Source organism: Schistocerca nitens, chromosome 8 (assembly GCF_023898315.1).
Source record: "Schistocerca nitens isolate TAMUIC-IGC-003100 chromosome 8, iqSchNite1.1, whole genome shotgun sequence".
In the NCBI taxonomy this organism is placed as follows: Eukaryota; Metazoa; Arthropoda; class Insecta; order Orthoptera; family Acrididae; genus Schistocerca; species Schistocerca nitens.
The window spans coordinates 198,672,205-198,695,394 of record NC_064621.1 but is presented as its reverse complement, the minus strand read 5'-3'; the positions used below and the strand labels follow the sequence as shown (position 1 = coordinate 198,695,394).

Below are 23,190 nucleotides of genomic sequence, written 5' to 3'. Positions count from 1 at the left end.
TACATGGAAGAATACGAAGTTAGATGGGGAAAAGTAAGAGAAGAAAATAGCTCTGATCTTGAGGAAGGAACCACAACAATCAAGCAGCTGAACCCTACTATGATTGAGTTTGTTATCAAGAAGGATGAGAAATATAGGAATTCAATTAAACATGTGTTTGTCTCCTACTTTCTCTCCAATTCCTCTCATTTTATCTTTGTCTAACTTAGGCCTCACAAAAGCTTGGTCCCTCTGAACTTTAGGTCTGAGCAAACTACTACTCCTTTCCAACCTTCCCCAATCTATCATTTTCTCCTACCTGAGGAAGTAACTAATAGTTCCAAAAGCTAGAAAGTATTTCAGCTTTTAGGTTTACCAGCAGCACTTGAAATTTTGTCTCCTGAACAGTGTTACTTACTTATAACAAGCAGTTTCTAGGAGTAACACTCTGAGGCAAAGTATGCAACAAAATTTGTTGAAGTTTAGTATATCTGTAAAATCTAATATGGGCAAAAAAGTGGGGATTTGGCGATAACTGGAGAGAAGGGAGGAGAAAAAGGAGCTTTTGACATGTACTTGCAAACATTCTGTCATTTAATTAGAAAATATCTTAAGACTGGATCTTCTCTCTGTACATCAAGAATAGTTAGTGTGATCTGATCACTGGGTAATGTCAGATACTTTTATCAGATATGTTAGCCATCATGTGTAGCTTAAGTGGGTATATCCCATATAACTGTAAAATTTCAACAAGATGAAATGAAAGAGAGAGAGAGAGAGAGAGAGAGAGAGAGAGAGAGAGAGTTCAATATAGTGTCCACAACTAATTACTATCAGGAGCATACAAATAGACAATAGCAAGTGAAACTAAACAATTCGAAATGTGCAACAAGAAAAAGTGATGAACTACTTCACATGTTTATTTGAAGGTAATGGCTATAATATTTTGAAATAGCAATTGTTGCACATTTCAAAAAAGTAAAAAGAGTCTATGACACATAAAATAAGGTGATGTGTGGTTCAAAATGAATACACTGAAAGGTATACTTTTAAATATTTTATTTATAAAAGTTCATACCCCAGAAGCCACAAAAATCTATCAAAAAGTCTATCAAACCTCAGTATCTATCAATCATAAAAGGTATGAAAGACATCTTTTCTAAAACAAATAAGGGCAGTTAATTGATAAATTATCAATGTGACCCCTCGTACAATAAAAAGTGTATTGCTCAAATGAAATACATATTTAATACATTACAATATAACAATTTAACAAAACTATTATTAATTTTCCATGATCCCCTCTACATACACCATATGTACATAACTCTTCAGGCACAGAATCATGGCTCCTAAACTCAGTTTATGTTCAGAAAAGGTATCTCTTACATTGCTTAGCACCACACTTACATGGTGTTTTGTAAGATGTTAGATCTGTGGAATCATCTGCATTTGGCAACAGAAGACGTGATCGTGGAGAAGACCCCACTCTGTTAGCTGTACTGTTTGCATCGCCCTGGATGCTCAAATTATTATGCATGTAGTCAAATGTCAACTCATCTCCAACTTTTATATCATTTTTTGCAAATAAAGCTAACTTGGGGAGATTTGGGTCCAAACAGTTTACCCATACAGCATAAACAGCCACATTTGGGTCACATGAATGATTAATAAAATGTGAGACATTCCCATATGCAGCTGCATCAACAGTATATGGACAAGCATCAACATTGAAATCTAAATCAAACAAGTATGTCCTGCCCTCTGCATCATATATTTTGCCTCTTTTTTCAGCCTCTTTAGTTTCTATTACTTCCCCAACATATTCACAAATAAAGGAACCTTTCCTTATATGCTGTAATGTTTTTACACCCCAGCCACAGCCTGTTGAGGTTCGAAAAATACTCAAGTCTATTTTTCGTCCTTTCTGAACAACACGATTAGGACAATCTTGGGTGCACTTACATCGCTTATTGCATTCATATATGGGTACCCCAACATCTGCAACCAATAAATGTTTATGCGAATAAGCAAAAATGCTTCCAGACTGCTGACCACAACATTCTTTTGAATGTCTACCACACTTAGGACCACATGTGCAACCAATTGGTGGGTCATCTGGTATAACAACACCTTTACCAGGTATGTAATCATTAATATATGTAAAATTTGAAGGGGGTCCTTCTAGATCAACATCATTCTCAACAAATATTTTAGCCTTTTCCGTAGCTTTATCATTAAGCTCTTTCTCCCATGTTTGCAGTGCATCAAGCTGAACCATTCGGTAAATGTCATATGTACGAACAAGAATGTCATTTTTTACTTTTAAAATATTTTTCTCTGCCTTTTTTTCTTTTGATGGCCTGAATACCATCTTCATCTTATGAACAACTTCCTCCTCACTACAAACTGTGTAAGATATACCACTGACTTTCACATATAACTTCATCAATTTCTCAAGTTCGTACTTTGTTATAGTAACAAGTTTTTCTTGCAAATCTTTACCTTCTTGAGTTGAAAATACATTCCCTGAGCAAATTCTCTCCCTTAAAAACTGAATATAAGTTTTAATAACAGATTCACAAGTTTTTAAGTGCTCTTCTGGTTCCCATGTGTTATAACAATGACTCCAACCTTTCCATTTGACATAATAATAACGTTTATTTTTGCTCGTACAATGGTCAATTACTTTTTCCACTTCATATTTCTTTTTCAGTACACCTGAAGCATCAACTTCTAAATTAACAACTTTTTTCTTTTTCTTTGAATAATTTCTACGAGACTTTATCTGATCCTTGTCTACTGAATTAACAGTGTTGTTAACAAAAGAGTTTCTTTGTGATTTTCTCTTTCTGGATGACCCTAAAGGTACCTGAGCAGTTTCCTGCACATGGTCAACTTCATCATGTGAACCCAATTCAGCTTTAAAAGACTTTCGTGTGTTTGGCTTTCTAGGAGTAACATTATTTATTGCACTCTGAGTTTTTCTAGGTGTGGCAATATCACCATGGTCTTTAGTAAGTACTGTTTCATTGTCAGGCGGAAAATCAGAAAACACATCCCACCTTGTAATCAATTTATCATCTGAACCAGTTGTCAAAGAAAACTGAGGTATATCATGGTGTGCTAAAAGAGCACTATGAGTGAAGCAATTCAACAAATGTTCTTTCTTAAAGCTACACACTGCACCTTGTTTTTGACACATGTCTTCCATTATGTCTATCTCTTGAGGCACTAGAGTCATGTTTTCATGTACGCAACTTAAAGAATGACACCGTTTCCTAACCACAGACTTCTTCCAGGATCTGGATGACACACATTCATTCTCGCCCAAGGTGAATGAAGTATCTCCATTAGAGTTTTTTAAGGGTGGAGTTCGCTTGTTTTCATTCTTAACACTTTCTTGACAGCTTGGTAAGGTGCACGTGACATCGGCTACTGCAGCATCGGTGAAAGGAAACTTTCTTGTTGATAACTCTTGCAACGTACCACATTTTGTAGCCTTTATACCAACTCCCAGGGATGGAGAAGCATCATATGTGGAAGATGCAGCTCCACAAAAAGAAAATGCAGGAGATAGGCTTCGTTGCCTGCTCCTTTTTCTTCTGTGATACATAATTAGATTTTTAGTTCAATGAGTTGTAAATACATAGCTGAATCCCCTGAAAAAATCAAAAATTTAATAAGCACTACACTCCTCTGCTTCATATTCATTCCTTAGCAGATGGCTAAAAATTATAAGAACATTGAGTGTTGAATTGAACTGCTACAAGGATTAAAAACTGCATGCATAAGTGAATATACAAAAGTTCAAATTACAGAAGAAATACAAATAAATATACACACAACTGTCACACACCATTTACATACATAACTTTCTGAAATGTCTAAGTGGAAAAATTTAAGCTCTATGTATCAAATAGTACAGCTACTGCATGGGTAGCAAGTCATTATAAAACTTCATCTCTAGCACACAAAGCACAAAAAATACAGTTAGCAAAAAAAAGAATATAATGACTATTCTCACAAAAAATTGAAACAATGAGAGAATGGTACTAAACTACCAAAGGGCTGCTGAATATCTCAAACAACTAGAGAAATCAAAGTCACCTTACTGGCGAGACGGACGGAGGATGTGTTGGAAGGAAAGAAGAGTGATTAGAGTTTAATGTGCTGCTGCTGCTGCTGAGGCCATTAGAGACTGAGCACATGCTCAGATTAAGGAAGGTAATTAGCCACATCTTTGCAAAGGAACCATCCTGGCATTTGGCTACAGTAATTTAAGGGAAACCATGGAAAATCTAAATCTGGATGGTGATGTAAACCACCATGATAATAAACACCACACCTGAATCTCACCATGGATCTAGTGGATTATTTTTTTTAAGACAAAGATAAATGATCATTTACGACTCAGGGTAAGAGAAACAGGAGCAAAAATAACTGAGTACGAAAGAAATGGTGGCAGTACAATCATCTTCAAAACTCCTTCTGTAGATACATTTCAACTTCAGTTGTGACTTTCCCATACCTTCTTTCACTTCCTAACAACTCTCCATCTCCAGACAACTAAACTGCATATCAAAGCTTAAGATGTCAAACAATCTTTCATACCTGTTTGCAAGATTTGCATCATTCCTTGATAAGGTGGCCTACTTTTTTTGTGGTAGTTTGTTGAGTAAGTGCAAGACTAAAAGAACAAATGTCTGAGGTCTGGTCCCTAGTCCATCATAGGACTTTTCCTGTCACACATCATCACTTTCACATATACACTTACTTGCTTCGGTGAATAATATGAAGGGCACCATGATTTAGAGTACATGTTAAATTTTAGGTCTCCCTATAACTGTCTGGCCAACTTCTAAGGTATGAGGAAGGCAAACCATACCACATCCAATAGAAACATAACTAACATTGGAGTGTTCAAACTGGACTTATCATATACAATAATAGCTTCGTCTTAGGACACTAAACAATAATATAGATTTATCAGCATAACACAAGGAAAAACATGTTATATACACAGACACAAACGTATAAATGTGTGTTTAATGACTATAGGAAAGTTGGTCAGCCACAGTGTTACTGAAGGAATGCTCTCAGCATCCGACTGAAATGACTTAGGAAAAACCACAAATCAGGATGCCTAATGGAGCATGAACCTCCATCCTCTCAATGAGGAGGTCAGTGTCTTAATAAATGCACTACCTCCTTTGGTTTACATCTAGTGTACACTGTTCTATTCCTTATATACATTTGAAATAAGTTAGCTTGATAGCACGAAAAACAGTTATATACTGTTGACTTACTCTCTTTGGGTTGAGGACGGTTATTCACAGTTTTTTATTATTAATAATAATAAAAGGACGAAATTATGATTATTAATGAAAATATTAACAGAAATTCAAGTTCAACTGTTTTATGGAAAAGTAGGCAGGGTATATACAAACCATCAGTTTCACTTTTGATAATGTGGGGGTTAAGTCATTAAATAACTCTATGAAATACAATGCAGAATGAAAAATCAGTAAAGAAAACACAAGTAAAGATATTGCATATGAATGGGTGAAACGGCCACAAAATGAAGACAAATGACGGACGAACAGTAAAATACAGACCAGCATGCATGTGAGTCACTACACTGAAACAGGAGGCTGTCCAGCAAATCCATGCCAACAGGCATGGCCTTGTTCATAATAGTTCACAAATCTGCATAAAATGTCATTAATGATGGTCTTGGTACTAGGAACAAGTACAACTGACGGGCACAATGGTAACTGCCCAAAGACAACTGTGCACAGCAGACAACATCTCAAAACGGCCTGGACCATTATGTATCTGGTGCTGATCCTTTTCTCAAGAGAATTATGACATGATACGTGTCCTGGATGCACCATTATAAACCAGGTAGTAAGATGTATTGACTGGAAGGACCAATCGTGTTCAGTCAAGAAACAATTAAGAACACAGGCACATAGTTTGCAACTCATGCTTATGATCTTTTGGAATGATAAATGTAAAACTGATACCACCCAAAGATTGATTTTAATACACTATTGCCTTCCTCGGATTTTTGCACTAACTATTTGGTCAGTTATAGAAGCCCTAAAAATTTAATGTAGACTTAGAACAATGTTACAATTTGGCACTTTTTTTTTTTACTTACAAAAATCATTGGCAGTGGTGAAAGAAACAAATGTCAGAAAAAATCACAAGGCTGGGCATGGATCGAACCTGATATCACTGAACTTTGTAAACCACCACTTACCCACACTTGCTATGTTAAAGGCCCTATATTAGTACATATCCAGAATAAGGACCAAACGGTGACCAGCCATCACTGTAACGACATGTTGGCAATGTCGCTAAGTTTCCTATACAATCAAAACACTCCTTCCTTCCAAACCCCCAACTATTTTTAAGGAGGTGGGGGTGAGGGGTGGGGGAATGTAATAGAAAGTAGGGGGGGCCTAATATGTTGCAAAACCTGCAAGAGCGCCAAAAGACAAGGTAGCAACAATTTTATTAATTATTCTTGTAAGAGAAGAATTATTTTCAACACACTATAGATGCGCAGGACCAAGACTGCCTTGTGCATAATTTAAAAAACTATTTCAGAACATAGGTTTAACTCGACTTATACATGCAACAATACTATTTTAAATATACAAAAGCATCTCTAAAGAAAGTAACAGTTCTAAATACAGATAAGAACCACCTACTTACCATTAAGACAGCACACCGACTTACAGAATCCACCCATTTTTAGTGTATAGTCCAGGGTATTCTACCAACAACAATAAGAGAAGGATAGACTGCTACTCACCACATAGCCGAGACATTGAGTTTCAGACGGGCACAACAAAAGGACTGGTATCCATTTAAGATTTCAACCAAAGGCCGTCTTCTGCAGTAGAAAACACACACACATGAACACTGTATCTGGCCACTGTGCCCATACTGCGTCACAACTGTGTCTGATTGGTGCAAGAATTAGGCGTGGGTGATGGGGATACGGGGGAGGCACGAAGTGGGGAGAAGGAGGGATAGCAGGATAGGAGTGAGGGAATGTGCTTGTGGGAGCATGCATGGGACATGGTGTGGACGGAGTAGGGGTGCTTGGTGCAGCTGGGTAATTTGAGAAGGGGAGTGGTGGATGGAGGCAGAGCAGAAATGAGGAGAAGAAGAGAACGGGAAAAGAACTAGTGGGTGTGTTGGTGGAATAGAAGGTTGTGTTGTGCTGGAGTTGGGGTAGCAGGGAAAGGGATAGAAAAGTGGAGTACAAAGAGTGTAGAAGGTTGAGGGTAGTAGGGTTACGAAAATGTAGAATATATTGCAGGGCGAGTTCCCATCTGTGCAATTCAGAAAACCTGGTGTTGGTAGGAGGGATGCCAATGGTGTGAAGCAGTCACCAACATTAAGCACAATGTGTTGGGCAGCATGTTCAGCAACTCACCACAGTTTGTGGCCATTCATGTGGACAGACAGGTTGTTAGTTGTCATGACCATGTAGAAAGCAGCAAAATGGTTGCAGCTTAATTGTAGATCACATAACTGTTTTCACAGGTAGTCCTGCCTTTGATGGGATAGCAGATGCCTGTGACCAGACTGGAGTAGGTGGTGGTGGTGGTGGTGGTGGTGGTGGTGGCGGGAGGATGTATGGGACAGGTTTTGCATCTAGGTCTATTGCAGAGTTCTGAACCTTGGGGCAAGGGGTGGGAGCAGGTGTGGAGTAGGGATAGACAAGGATGTTGAGTAAGTTTGATGGGCTGTGGAACACCACTCTGGAAGGGGGCAGGAAGGATAATGGGTAGGGTATTCCTTATTTCAGGGTATGACAAGAGGAAGTTGAAAGCCTGGCAAATAATGTGATTAGTTGATCCAGTCCTGGATGGTACTGAATCACAAGGGAAGAGCTCCTTTGTGGCTGGATGGTAGGTATGTGGGAGATGGTTAGGTAACGGAGGAGACAAGGCAAGGAAGATTTATTTTGGTATAAGCTAGGTAGAAACTAACTAGAATCCACCACCTTAGTTTTGAATCACAGGGATCATCTGGTGGAGGGAATCTGCCAACTGGCAATGGCAAGAGAATCTTAATCCCTCTTCAAATCCTTACACCCATCCAAGAAACCCACCCCCCTCCTACACACACACACACACACACACACACACACACACACACACACACACACACCTCTTCCTGCACTCCTGCCCTCTACTGCTTCCTTAAAGTTCATACACTCAACCACCCAGGATGCCCCATTGTGGCCACTTACTGTACCCCCACAGAGAGAGACCTTCTGCTTTCATGACTAACACTTTCAGCCTATTACCTGTATATATCAGACATCAACTATTTCTTACCACATGGTGCCCTGCTTGTCACTGTTGATGTCATTTCCTTCCACATGAACTTCCCCTACACCCATGGCCTTCACACTTCTGAACACAGCCTTTCTCAATGTCCAACTGACTATGAACCTGCAACCTCCTACCTAGTCACCATGACAAATCATATCCTTATTCACAATTACTTCTCATTTAAAAGCATGACTGACAAAAAAATCTGTGGCACAACAATGTGTATCCACAGGCACCATCCTATGCCAACCTATTCACGAGCCATCTACATGAATTCTTCCTCATCACCCAGAACCCCAAACCCTCAACTGGTTCAGGTTCACTGATGACATCATCTGGTTCTGGACCCAGGGTGAGGATATCCTGTCCACATTCCTCCAGAACCTCAACACCTTCTCTCCCATATGCTGCATCTGGTCCTCCTCACCCCAACAAGACACCTTCCTCGATGTTTACCATCTGAAGGATAGCAACATTAGTGCCTCATCTATATCAAACCTACCAACCATCAGCAACATCTAAGCTTCGACAGCTGTCGCCCATTCCATACCAAGAAGTCCCTTCCGTACAGCCTAGTTACCCATGGCCATTGTATCTGTAGTGACGAGCATTCCCTCTCGAAATATAGCAAGGGTCTCTCAGAATGAATTACCCTCCAAATCTTGTGCAGAAAGAGATCAACCATGCCTTGTCTCTCCAGTCACCTACCCTCTGTCTGGCCACAAAGAAGCACTCCCCTCCTGCCTCAGTACAATCGAGGACTGGAGCAACTAATCACCTTTTTTGCCAGGGTTTCGATTACCTCTTGCCATGCCCTGAAATGAGGAATATCCTAACCATTATCCTTCCCACCCTCCAAGGGTGGTGTTCTACAGTGCACCAAACCTTCACAGTCCTTGTCCATCCCTACTCCACCCCTGCTCCCAACCCCTTGCCTAATGGTACATATCCCCGCAATAGACTTACATGCAATACCTGTCCTATACATTCTCCCATCATCACCTACTCCAGCCCAGTTACAAACATAGCCTATTTTACCAAGGGCAAGACTACCTGTAAAAGCAGTCGTGTGATCTATAAATTAAGCTGCAACCACTGTGCTGCTTTCTACAGCAACATGACAACTAACAAGCCCTCTGTCCGCTTGAATGGCCACTAACAACTGGCCAAAAGACAGCTGGATCACGCAACTGGTGAACATGTTGCCCAACAATGTCCTTAATGTCAATGATCTCTTCACAGTGTGCACCATCTGGATCCATCCTACAACACCAGTTTTTCTTCACTGGATAGGTGGGAACTCTCCCTGCAATATATCCTACATTCACGTAACCTCCTGGCCTCATCTTTCACTAGTCCCAGCTCTCCACCTCCCCGTCCCCTTCCCCGCCCCCATCCAGCACAACACAGCCTTCTATTATGCCAACACATCCCCTAGTCTTTCTCTACTTCTTTTGTTTTCCGCCCCCCCCCCCCCGAACCACCAAATCCCTCAACTGTACCTAACAGCCCTACCCTTTCCCCACCACATCACTGAATGCTCCCACAAGTAGCACTGCATACTCCCCCATCCCTAACCCGGTATCCCTCTCCCCCCTGCCCCACACTGACTCCTTACCCTCACACCCATATCAGACTGCTGCTCTTGTCAGGTTCAATTACGATGCAGCTCGGCCACAGCAGCCAGAGACAGTGGTTACGTGCTGTTGAAAGCTCAAATATATAGCAGTATTTTCATTGTTTGTCAGCAACTCAACGTCTCCTATATAAGATACACTGTGTGATCAAAAGTATCCAGATACCCGTCTGAAAATGACTTACAAGTTCATGGCGCCCTCCATCGGTATTTCTGGAATCCAATATGGTGTTGGCCGAGCCTTAGCCTTGATGACAGCTTCCACTCTCGCAGGCATATGATCAATCAGGTGCTGGAAGGTTTCTTGGAAAATGGCAGCCCATTCTTCATGGAATGCTGCACTGAGGAGAGGTATCAATGACGGTTGGTGAGGCCTGGCACAAAGTTGGTGTTCCAAAACATCCCAAAGGTGTTCTATAGGATTCAGGTCAAGAATCTGTGCAAGCCAGTAGATTACAGGGATGTTATTGTCATGTATCTATGCCGCCGTAGGCCGTGCATTATGAACAGGTGCTCGATCGTATTGAAAGACGCAATTGCCATCCCGGAATTGCTCTTCAACAGTTGGAAGCAAGAAGGTGCTTAAAACATCAATGTAGGCCTGTGCTGTGATAGTGCCACGCAAAACAACAAGGGGTACAAGCCCCCTCCATAAAAAACACTACCACACCATAAACCATTGCTTCTGAGTTTTACTGTTGGCACTACACACGCCAGCAGATGACGTTCACCGGGCATTTGCCATACCCACACCCTGCCGTTGGATGACCATTTAGTGTACCGTGATTTGTCACTCAAAACAACAATTTTCCACTGTTCAATCATCTAATGTTTATGCTCCTTACACCAAGTGAGGCGACGTTTGGCATTTACTGTCGTGATGTGTGGCTTATGAGCAGCTACTCGACCATGAAATTCAAGTTTTCTCACCTCCTGCCTAACTGTCATAGTACTTGCAGTGGATCCTTACACAGTCTAGAATTCCTGTGTGATTGTCTGGATTGATGTCTTCCTATTACACGTTACGAACCTCCTCAACTGTCGGCAGTCTCTTGTCAGTCAACAGACGAGGTCAGCCTGTATGCTTTGGTGCTGTACGTGTCCCTTCACACTTGCACTTCACTATCACATCGGGAGCAGTGGACCTACGTATGTTTAGGGACGTGGAAATCTCGCATACAGGCGTATGGCACAAGTGACTCCCAATCACCTGACCACATTCGAAGGCCATGAGTTTCGTGGAGCACCCCATTCTGCTCTCTCACAATGTCTAATGACTACTGAGGTCGCTGATATGGAATACCTAGCAGTAGGTGGCAGCACAATGCACCTAATATGAAACAGTTATGTTTTTGGGGGTGTCAGGATACTTTTGATCACACAGTGTAAGTAGCACTCTGTCCTTTTCATAGTATTGTCCTTTTTAATGTATGTATTATTCAACAGCTGTCTGATACATGAACTTTAAGTGGTTTTAAGAATGTTTTAAAAGTTCAGTTATAGTTCGGTTTAACTGACCCTAAAAGTCAAAAATCTTTGAAATTCAGCAAAATGATTTGGTTGTTGGAAATTTTTTTTACGTCAAGATGGTATTAGAGTATTTTTACACATGTGGTTCCTTCTTGTGGCTCTCCTAGATTATAGGGCGATTTCTAGTGTTTCAGTTTTATTTTGAGCTATATTATTTACAGTTATTCAGCTTCATCCTTATGTAGCCACTTGACCACCATCTTTTGTATGTGGAGTTTCATTATGAAGTGAATAATAAGAAAATCAAGTCATTTTGCAATACTGAAATTTGAATTACTGACTTATCTGAAATATAACGCGTACACCAACATATAACCATACCCATTTAAAATTTGTAAATCTATATCTATTTTTACTTTTCCCTTGTATGTTCCAGACCTGAAATATACAGAAAATTCAGTATCTGTGAAGCAGCAATAGGCAACCACATACACAAATTAATTATGTTAATAGGGTGTAAACTGGTTCATTCAACATCACTGATATGTTGTGCAAATGCCATGTAGAATGTGCAACTATCTTTTTTACATTTTACAAAGTTATGAGTTTTACGAAATTAAGTTGTACACATTAACAAACATCAAATTCTAAAAACAAGACTGATTTGAATACCATAATACTTTAACTAGGAGTAGTCTTATTAGTGACTGTGCGCAGTCCTTCCTTCTTGGTCTGAAAACCACTCACTCTGTCTGTTGTTCGGAGATCAACTACGCGTATCACAATGCAAGTCTGCATTTTTTGCACCTCATAATTATTTCAAATGTCAGAAATAAATTCCACAGCCATAGTTAATACATACCAAAGCCACTGCCATCATACAACAATACAATAATGACCAAACCATGACTTTAAGTAGCTCTTGGAACATAAGTTTCTTTACTTGACAATGAGAGTTAAGTGCTGCAGGAAATGCAATCAGTATAAAAAGGAGTTTGCTTACAAACCACTCTTGCAACCCATTCCAAAATACTGGTCAAGTGTGTGGGACCTGTACGAAACAGAACTAACACTGGATATTGAACATATATAGAGGTGGTCATGACCTTAATCAGAACTTCTGTGAACAGCTCTGAATTTCTCTGGTGGTGGTGGTGGATGTTTCCACTGTTGACTTTGCCACTTGCCCTCAGGATGTCAGAATTCTGTCAGACAGAAGCATCCTGTTGCACAATACACCTGCCTCCACACTGCCAGTCAGACACAGGTTAAGATTCAGCTATTTGGTTGGACACTGCAACATCCTCCTTACAGCCCAGGTCATTCACCTTGTGATTTTCACATACACTCCTGGAAATGGAAAAAAGAACACATTGACACCGGTGTGTCAGACCCTCCATACTTGCTCCGGACACTGCGAGAGGGCTGTACAAGCAATGATCACATGCACGGCACAGCGGACACACCAGGAACCGCGGCGTTGGCCGTCGAATGGCGCTAGCTGTGCAGCATTTGTGCACCGCCGCCGTCAGTGTCAGCCAGTTTGCCGTGGCATACGGAGCTCCATCGCAGTCTTTAACACTGGTAGCATGCAGCGACAGCGTGGACGTGAACCGTATGTGCAGTTGACGGACTTTGAGCGAGGGCGTATAGTGGGCATGCGGGAGGCCGGGTGGACGTACCGCCGAATTGCTCAACACGTGGGGCGTGAGGTCTCCACAGTACATTGATGTTGTCGCCAGTGGTCGGCGGAAGGTGCACATGCCCGTCGACCTGGGCTCGGACCGCAGCGACGCACGGATGCACGCCAAGACCGTAGGATCCTACGCAGTGCCGTAGGGGACTGCACCGCCACTTCCCAGCAAATTAGGGACACTGTTGCTCCTGGGGTATCGGCGAGGACCATTCGCAACCGTCTCCATGAAGCTGGGCTACGGTCCCGCACACCGTTAGGCCGTCTTCTGCTCACGCCCCAACATCGTGCAGCCCGCCTCCAGTGGTGTCGCGACAGGCGTGAATGGAGGGACGAATGGAGACGTGTCGTCTTCAGCGATGAGAGTCGCTTCTGCCTTGGTGCCAATGATGGTCGTATGCGTGTTTGGCGCCGTGCAGGTGAGCGCCACAATCAGGACTGCATACGACCGAGGTACACAGGGCCAACACCCGGCATCATGGTGTGGGGAGCGATCTCCTACACTGGCCGTACACCACTGGTGATCGTCGAGGGGACACTGAATAGTGCACGGTACATCCAAACCGTCATCGAACCCATCATTCTACCATTCCTAGACCGGCAAGGGAACTTGCTGTTCCAACAGGACAATGCACGTCCGCATGTATCCCGTACCACCCAACGTGCTCTAGAAGGTGTAAGTCAACTACCCTGGCCAGCAAGATCTCCAGATCTGTCCCCCATTGAGCATGTTTGGGACTGGATGAAGCGTCGTCTCACGCGGTCTGCACGTCCAGCACGAACGCTGGTCCAACTGAGGCGCCAGGTGGAAATGGCATGGCAAGCCGTTCCACAGGACTACATCCAGCATCTCTACGATCGTCTCCATGGGAGAATAGCAGCCTGCATTGCTGCGAAAGGTGGATATACACTGTACTAGTGCCGACATTGTGCATGCTCTGTTGCCTGTGTCTATGTGCCTGTGGTTCTGTCAGTGTGATCATGTGATGTATCTGACCCCAGGAATGTGTCAATAAAGTTTCCCCTTCCTGGGACAATGAATTCACGGTGTTCTTATTTAAATTTCCAGGAGTGTATTTCCTGACCTGAAATGTGGATGTCAATTCCAGTTAAATGAGGTGGTGCAAGATTGGGTGCTGTTGTGGATCTGTCAGCCACCAACCACATTCTATGAAACAGAAATTGATCATCTCGTCCCCCGGTGAGATACCTATCTTAACACACGTAATGATTACTTTTGAATGGAACCATTCCATGGTCCCATTGTGCCAGGTTTTTGGTTTTCATTTGTGCCCCCATACAGTTTATGCAGATGAAACTTCTTGGCAGATTAAAACTGTCTGCTGGACAGAGACTCGAACTCGAGACCTTTGCCTTTGGCAGGCAAGTGCTCTACCACTGAATACCCAAGCATGACTCACGACCTGTCTTCACAGCTTCAATTCCGCCAGTACCTCGTCTCCTAACTTCCAATCCGCCAGGAAGTTTCGTATCAGCACACACTCCGCTGCAGAGTTAAAATCTCATTCTGGAATTTATGAAGATGATTGCAGACCAATGGAAGAAACTGATTCGTAGAGTTGTCAATACTGTAGTGTATTTAAGAATGCTCTTTCTAGTTTCAGGGTAATGTACCTTTGTGAGACAAAAAGTAAATTAAGAAAAGTTACACAGTTTACTAAATTGATACACTCAAGCTGAATTTGCTACAAAAGAATTATGTACAGACAGTGGCAAGGAGTTCCATAATGAAGGTGTACCTAGGTCTACTAACACAACTGCACTGAAAAATTCCATTTCTGCGCCATATACTCCTAAGATGAAAGAAGTTTCTGATTGGCATAATAGGATCCTATGCGAAATGGCACATTCATAGCTCTTCTCTGCTAAAAATTTGCTAAAAGCATTGGGGAGTGGGGCAATTCTAGATGGAACATACACTCTGAATCAAACTGGTCCCATGGAAACCTAAGGTAAAACTCTGACAAGGAGAGGCCCCAGTGGTGCAATTGACTTTTTGAAACTATGTACACGATGATGTAGGTTAAGATCCCAGATATAACACACTGCAGCAATTCACTCTGGTGGGTCCTCGTTTGTGAGTAATTGATGAAAAAACAATTCATTTTTTTGTCAAACAATGGAAAATCCAGGATGGAATGTAACAATACTGGAGAAGGAATGTTGCTACTCACCATATAGCGGAGATGCCGAGTCACAGATAGGCACAACAAAAAGATTCTCACACGACTGCAGTCTCAGGCAACTGAAGTGTGTATATGTGTGTGTGTATTGTTGACAAAGATCTTAATGACCGAAAGCTATAATTGTGAACATCTTTTTGTAGTGCCTACCTGCGACTCAGCATCTCCGCTACAAGCTGAATAACAACTTTCCTTCTCTAATATTGATTCCTTTTTTTGCGTGACACTCAATAGCATTAAAGTTTCATTATATAATCTGGTTGCATGATGTAATGGACAGGACAACAGCTTCGCATACAGGAGGTTGTGGGGTCAAATCTCATCAGGTGCGGTAAGTTCTTTTATTTTTAAATCTTTATCGAAATGGCTTTGATTATAATTTTTATTCAATTAAGTGACGTAAATGTAATTTTTTTAACTTCATTCCTTTGTCACATAATTTTAATCAATGAAAGTTTCATTTTTTTTCTTTATGTCATTCTTTTTTCAATGGGAATTTTTGTGAATATGAATTTAATTATATCTCTTATAATATTCAATTATTTGAAAATTCTGATCAATCAGTTGAAAAAGAAAACACATGAACAAATATTTCAAGTGAAGAAACAATGACAGGAAGAAAAATGAAAGCAAATGAAGATGTTTATATTACGAATAAAAATGTGTGACAAAGGAATGGAATTAAAAAATTACATTTAAATCAATTAATTGAATAAAAATGATGATCAAAGACATTTTGATAGACTTAAAAATTAAAAAAAAAAAAGCCTTACTGCAACTAATGAGATTCGAACCTACAAGCTCTTGCATGGGAAGCTATTGTCCTATCAGCCATTACACTGCACAATCGAACTATATAATGAAGCTTTTTTTAATGATACTGAGTATCACATGAAATTCCGATTCCCCCCCCCCCCCTTTGCAAACGAGGGCCCATCATGATGAATAGCTGCAGTGTGTGATACCTTGGAGCTTAACCTACATCACCGTGTAGACGGTTTCAAAAAGTCAATTAAACTGCTGGGAACCTTTCTCTGTGAGATATTTTTGAAGAAAGAAAGCAGTGTTGAGAATCTGGAGTTATTTGAGATGGACTAGTATGCATGGATTCTCATGTGAAAATGGAACAAGTTTCAGTGATGCTAAATCTTTAAAAAGGTTATGTGGACATCAACATCTTTTGTAGTGAACTGCTTTTAGATGGAGATGGTGGTTAGTGTTTAACATCCCGCCGACAACGAGGTCATTAGAGACGGAGCGCAAGCTCGGATTAGGGAAGGATTGGGAAGGAAATCAGCCGTGCCCTTTCAAAGGAACCATCCTGGCATTTGCCTGAAACAATTTAGGGAAATCACGGAAAACCTAAATCAGGATGGCCGGAGACGGGATTGAACCGTCGTCCTCCCGAATGCGAGTCCAGTGTGCTAACCACTGCGTCACCACGCTCGGTTTTTAGATGGAGAAAGCAAGCCAAATGATATATGTGTTTCAGTAAAGTTCACTCATTTGGTGACAAAAATATGCATTTCCTTAGCATCACAAGACAGATTTAAAATACCTTCACTAATTTAAGAAATAACCTCAGAAAAAAGTAGGTCTCTTGAAAGAAGTGTATAAAGCAGGGAAGAGTTGTGTAAACAAATACTATACGTGACTGACAATGAAATGTTGATTCTACTGCGTTCATTATTGTCAGTTATTACCCACTGTGTTATTTCTATTATTTAAAGTATTGAGTAATTTTTCTACTGAGAAGATTCTACTGCATTCATTATTGTCAGTTATTACCCACTGTGTTATTTCTATTATTTAAAGTATTGTTTAATTTTTCTATCGAGAAATATATGAGTATATAGCGTACAAACCGCCAGCGACTGCCACAATTTTCTTCTTCTTGTCGTCCATACTTTCTGATATATAAACTACTTTTGAAGTGCCAAAATGTACTACAGGAAATAAAATTTCTATAAAACGCCACACTGTACAATGCACTTGCAGTGAAACAGTCACAATTCCTGAAATCCATCGCCTGTGGTTCCTGGCCTACCGAGGAGCACCTCAGTCCTGGGTCCATGGATAAAGCACGAAAATCCACTGCATTATGCGACACACAAAGAAACCCAGCCTGCAGGCAGATCGGTGAGACTAGATCCAATGGGCACAGCCTCCACAGTTAGTGGGAAACAATGCAGTTCAGATCAGCAGGCCCAATCTGTTAGAGATACCCGTAGAAATGGCCTTCGGTTTTGGCCCGTTGCAGGAATCCACTCATGTGGCCAGCTATCACGTGTCGCAGACAGCATGTTGATAAAATGAGACCATGGTTATCAATCCATGCAATAGATAACTTGCACAAATACTCTGAAATCAATACTAATGAGGATAGATAGCAACTCACTGGAAACATGATCACTGAGCCGCAAACAAGCACGTAGAAAAGACAATGACACTCTCACAACAAAATTTTTGGCCATAGCTTTTGTCGGAAAACGAGAATGGAGACACATTCACACAAACACTACTCACGCACACATGACCACCGTCTCCGGCCGCTGCATCAACAATCTCTGAGAATGAGATACAAACAAACCACTCCTCATGCCTCCCTGCCTCTCATCCACAGCTACTAGGCTAGCAGCACGAAGTCACCACTGACTGCAAGCTGAGGGGAGTGGTAGGAAGGGGAGAAGCAGCAAGAATGAGAGAGTAGGGAAGCGGTGCATGTTCTCAGTTAAGCCCAGCCCGTGACGACGCACGATATCTCAGTAGGCAAACCATGTCATCAACTGAGACAAAAATGAGATTTTTTCCATTCCCCCCCGTTGTCCCTGGCACATTTGAAAGTCCCCGAAATTCCCTGATTTCCAGAACTTGCAGCAACCCTGACAGATGGTTTCAATGTCTATGGGTAGAAAGTTTATTTTCCTGAAAAAATGTGCGTTTCTGTATGCAGTGATGTAAATTCAGCTGTAAACAAGCATTGACTCAAAGAGACAAAGGGTTGATTAGGTCAGACATAAAATGGAAGAGAATGTGAGTACATTGATTTTGAAGAGGACAGTCACAAGTATAATACGAACCAAAATGTAGATGTAAGTAACAAGAAGAATAGCAAACATTTGTACGACACCGTGGAACAAGAAAAGAGCAACTTGGAAGCAAGAACTGAAGACAACTTACGTGAACAGCAAAATTTGAAGAAACCAAGTTACTGTGAAGACCACATTCATCAACCAAGAATAATTATTCTTTGTGAGACTCCAAGGAATTATAAAGAAGCAATGCAATAAGAAATTTATAAAGAATGAAAGACAGTTATGAAGGAAGAAATGAATTCCCCAAAGAAAAATAAATTATGGGAACTAGTTTGCTTATTCTGAGACAAATATATTTATTATAAGATGGTTGAAAATTGATAGGTTTTGCTACAAAATTAAATGCAAATAATGAAGTGGTTCAATGTAAGGCTTAACTGGTGGCAGAAGAAGTCACTCAACGATCTATAGTACATTAGGTTGATCCATTTAGCTCTGTAACAATATCTGAGATGATGACAGCCCTGCCGAGTGCTGCAATTCAATGTGACGAAATAATTTAATTGGATAGATAAAAAAAATCTACTCACCAAGTGGCGGTAGAACATACACATCCCGTGCGGTAAGCCTCCCCTGACCTGCAGTTCTGGGTGACTCTCCCGAAATCTATCCCTCTTCCTAGACCTCTCCCTTCCTTTTCCTTCACCCCTAGCCTTCCCCTTCAACCCTTCTGCCTGAAGGAGGAGTCACGGGCTCTGAAAGCCTGCCAAATTAGAACCTCCTTTTACGTGTGTGTTCTGCTGCCGCTTAGTGAGTTTTTTTTTTATCTATCCAATTAAATTACTCCGTCAAAAATTGATGTTTTTCGTTGTTAAATTCAATATGGTGGGTGTATAAGGCAATTTGATGTGATGAATTCATTTCTCAATGGCATTTTGGAGGAGGAAATTAACATGTATCAATGAAAGGGTTGTGATGATGCTAAAGGATGTGAGTGTGAATTGCTACAGAGTCTGCACACTTTGAGGCAGGCCTTGTTAAATTTCTTAAAGAATGTAGTTTACGGGAGAGACATTCATGTCGATGTATGTTCTACAGTGAAAACCTGGTGGCGTTGAATGTGGATCTGTTATGGGCTCTACTGATGCAACAACTAAATTTAATGATCAGCTGGGTAAGTGCTTTCAGATAATTGTAGATTACTTGCTGGGCTTACAAATCAAATTGTCTGTGTATGTGAAGAGAATTTTAGAAATATGGTGCAACTGGATGTGAAACAATTATCTTTACCACTTGAGCCAGTATGAATACTGGGTGGCATTAAGTTTGAGAATAATGAAAACTGCCATACTGAAGCTTACAGTGATGCTAATCATGGTGGGGACAAATACACAAGGTGATCAACAAATGATATTCTAGTCAAATATCACCAATGTACATATTAATATTCACTGAAGAATATGACTCGAAATTATAGAAACACTCAGTTGTGCTTTGGATGTTTGTTTGGTTTATCAGTATTGTCATACTGATGAGGTTTTAAAATAAATGTTTTATTTTGAAAATGGCCTTTGGTGTTTTACCAATATTTACAAAATATGCTTCATGTCACATCTGAAAGCTCACTGCCTTAGTTATGTGTTAAGAGGCCTGTGTCCACTAGTAACTAAAAACTAAACTTATGCAAGGGCAGCAGGGTCTGAGCAAGCACACATTAGCAAGGGTTCGCTGGTTATTGGGAGCTCCAACATTAAGCACTTTACGAAGCCCGTTAGGAAATAGCTTCAGCACCAGAAAGAAAGCCAATGTGCACCTGGTATGCCTGCCATGATGTAGAGGAGCCCTTGACTGTGATTACTGAGCATGCAGGTGGAGTTGCCTGCAAGATGTGGCTCACGTCAGCACCAACAATGCATTGCACGGGTTCTGGAGCAATTTTCAGTTCATATAGGTAGCTGGCAGAAGTGGTGAAGGCTGCTGGCCTCAGATGCAGGGTTCAAGCAGAGCTTGCAATTTGCACCATTGTTCCCAGAGTTGATTGGGGTGCTTCGGTTTGGAGCTGAGTGGACGGTCTCAACTGAAGGCATCAGCAATTCTGTGATGGTCTTGGGTGCAGATTTCTGGACCTGCATTTTTGGGTGGGGAATTGTAGGACCCCCTTTGATACATCAAGGGTACACTGCACAAAGGAAGCAGAGTGATTCTGGAGTGCACTTGTTTTTACTAGGCAGTTAATTTGAGTACTTAAGAGGTACTCCAATGAACATTTGCCAATCAATAAAGAGTCAGCAACATCAAAAAGCATTCAGAATAACGACACTCTGAGTGAAAAAAAAAATTATGAGTAAGCTGTGCAAGTACTCATAACACAGTTCCAGAATTTACTACACTCTGGGAAAGTTCTAGCACTCAAATTATTATTGGGACAGAGAGCTGGCTGAAACCTGAAGTTGAAAGCTCTGAGATATTTAGCAAGTCATGGAACACATATTGGAAAAACAGATTAGATGCCTTGGAGGGGGTGGGGGTGTTCATTGCAGCTAATAAAAATATTCACTCTATTGATGTAGAAGTTGAATGTGTCAGCGAAGTTATTTGGTCACATGTAACAGGTCTAGGTGAAACCAAATTAATCGTTGGATGTTTTCCCTCTCCACCCAATCCCGTAGTGACAGTTCTACTAGAGCCATTCAGAAAAAGTCTAGTTATGCAATATTAATGGTTCAAATGGCTCTCAGCACTATGGGACTTAACATCCGAGGTCATCAGTGCCCTAGAACTTAGAACTACTTCAACCTAACTAACCTAAGGACATCACACACATCCATGCCCGAGGCAGGATTTGAACCTGCGACCGTAGCGGTCGCGTGGTTCCAGACTGAAGCGCCTAGAACCGCTCGGCTACACCAGCTGGCCATGCAATACTAGTTGAAGACAATTTCACCCTACAGAATATACTGGGACTTCCATGGATTCACAGCAGGGAATACAGACGGACAGTCTTGCAAAGCACTATTTAACATATTTTTCGAAAATGTTTTGAGCAGCTAGTTTGGCAGCCCACACACATCAGAAATATCTTACATATTGCAGCTACAAACAATCCGGACTTTACTGATGGTGTCAGTATAGAGACAGGGATTAGTGATCATATCATACCCCCTATGGTTACGAAAGTTATAAATCAGTCAAGAAGGGTAGGAGAGTGTTTCTCCTAGAAACAGAAGATAAGCAGTTGTTAGCATCTCACTTATATAATGAATTGACATCATGTAGTTCCTAAGATGGGCATAGTGGAAATATGGGCAAAGATGAAACAGATTGTAAATTGTGGTCTAGACAAGAATGTGTCCAATAGATGGATTAATGACAGAAAAAACCAATCGTGGTTTAACAACTAAATTTGGAAAATGCTGAAGAAGCAAGGCTGTTGCACTCTCAGCTCGAAAGAGAACACGCAAATGACGACAGGCAATGGTTAGTACAGATTTGTGCATCTGTGAAAAAATCATGTACGAAGCGTACAATTACAACTGTCATATAAGATATGGCCGAGAAAATTCTGGTCCTATGTAAAGTCACTATGCAGGTCTAAAGCTTTCATCCAGTTACACTTTGAACAGTCTGCTGTGGCAGTTGAAGACAGCAAAATAAAGTCAAAGTTTTAAACTTTGCAATTAACGCAGGAGAATCATACAAATATACTATCGTTTGACCATCAAACAGCCGCCTGCTTGCATGAAATAGTAATAAGGAACCTTGGTCCTGGGGGGGGAGGGGGGAGGGGGAAACCAACAACAACAACAACCTACCATATTCAAATGGAATCCTTTTACTAGGAGTACTTTACGCCACTGGTCTCTTACGTAGCTCGCATTTATCACAAATCTCTCACCCAGTGCAAAGTAACATTTCACTGGAATGAAGTGCAGGTGAGTCCTGTGTATAAGAAGGTTGAATGAAGGATCCCGCAAATCCTTAACTTTGGTTTGCTGCAGAATTCTTGAACATAGTCTCAGTTCGAATATAACAAAATTCCTTGTGGCTGGGAAGCTCATGTCCACAAATTGGCATGGTTTGAGAAAGCATCATTTGCTCAGCTTGCCCTTTTCTCACATGATATACTACAAACTTCAGAAGAAGAGCAACAGATCGATTACATATTTCTAGATTTCCAAAAAGCATTTGATACGGTGGCCCACTGCAGACTGTTAAAGGAAGAACGAGCATATGGAATAGGTTCCCAGGTACGTGAGTGGCTAGAAAACTTCTTAAGTCATAGAACCCAATATATTGTGTCAGCGACAAGTGTTCATCAGAGACGAGGGTATCTTCAAGAGTGGCCCAGTGAAGTGTGATAGGGCCACTATTATTTTCTATACACACAAATGATATGGCAGACATGGTGAGCAGCAATCTACAGTTGTTTGCTGATGATGCTGTGGTGTATGGGAATGTGTCAAAGATGAGTGACTGTAGGAGGATATGAGGTAACTTAAACAAAATTTTGAGTTGGTGTGATGAATGGCAGCTAGCTCTAAACATAGAAAAAAGTAAGTTAATGCGGAAGAGTTGGAAAAACAAAATTATAATGTTCACATATAGTATTAGTAGTGTCCTGCTTGACACAGTCACATCATTTAAATATCTGGGCATAATGCTGCTAAGAGATATGAAATGGAATGAGTATATGCGTATTGTGGTAGGGAAGGAAAGTGGTTGACTTCGGTTTACTGGGAACTTTTTTTAAGAAAGTGTGCTTCATCTGCACAGAAGACCGCACATTGGACACTAGTGTGAGCTAATATTG

General features: G+C 41.1%; 1 protein-coding gene across 4 annotated transcripts in view; it reads right to left on the bottom strand.

The window, feature by feature from the left end:
* Positions 1-23,190, bottom strand: part of LOC126198425 (exosome complex component RRP43-like) — a 131,236-nt gene that overhangs the window by 103,079 nt on the left and 4,967 nt on the right. For 2 of the 4 annotated variants that reach the window (XM_049934730.1, XM_049934729.1), the window contains exon 3: positions 1,024-3,641. The exons of the other annotated variants lie outside the window; for them this stretch is intronic. In XM_049934730.1, the coding sequence (XP_049790687.1) occupies positions 1,349-3,595 (2,247 nt within the window). In that variant the 5' untranslated portion in view covers positions 3,596-3,641 and the 3' untranslated portion in view covers positions 1,024-1,348. Of the gene's footprint in view, positions 1-1,023; positions 3,642-23,190 lie in introns of those variants that run through there. 4 annotated transcript variants of the gene reach the window in all.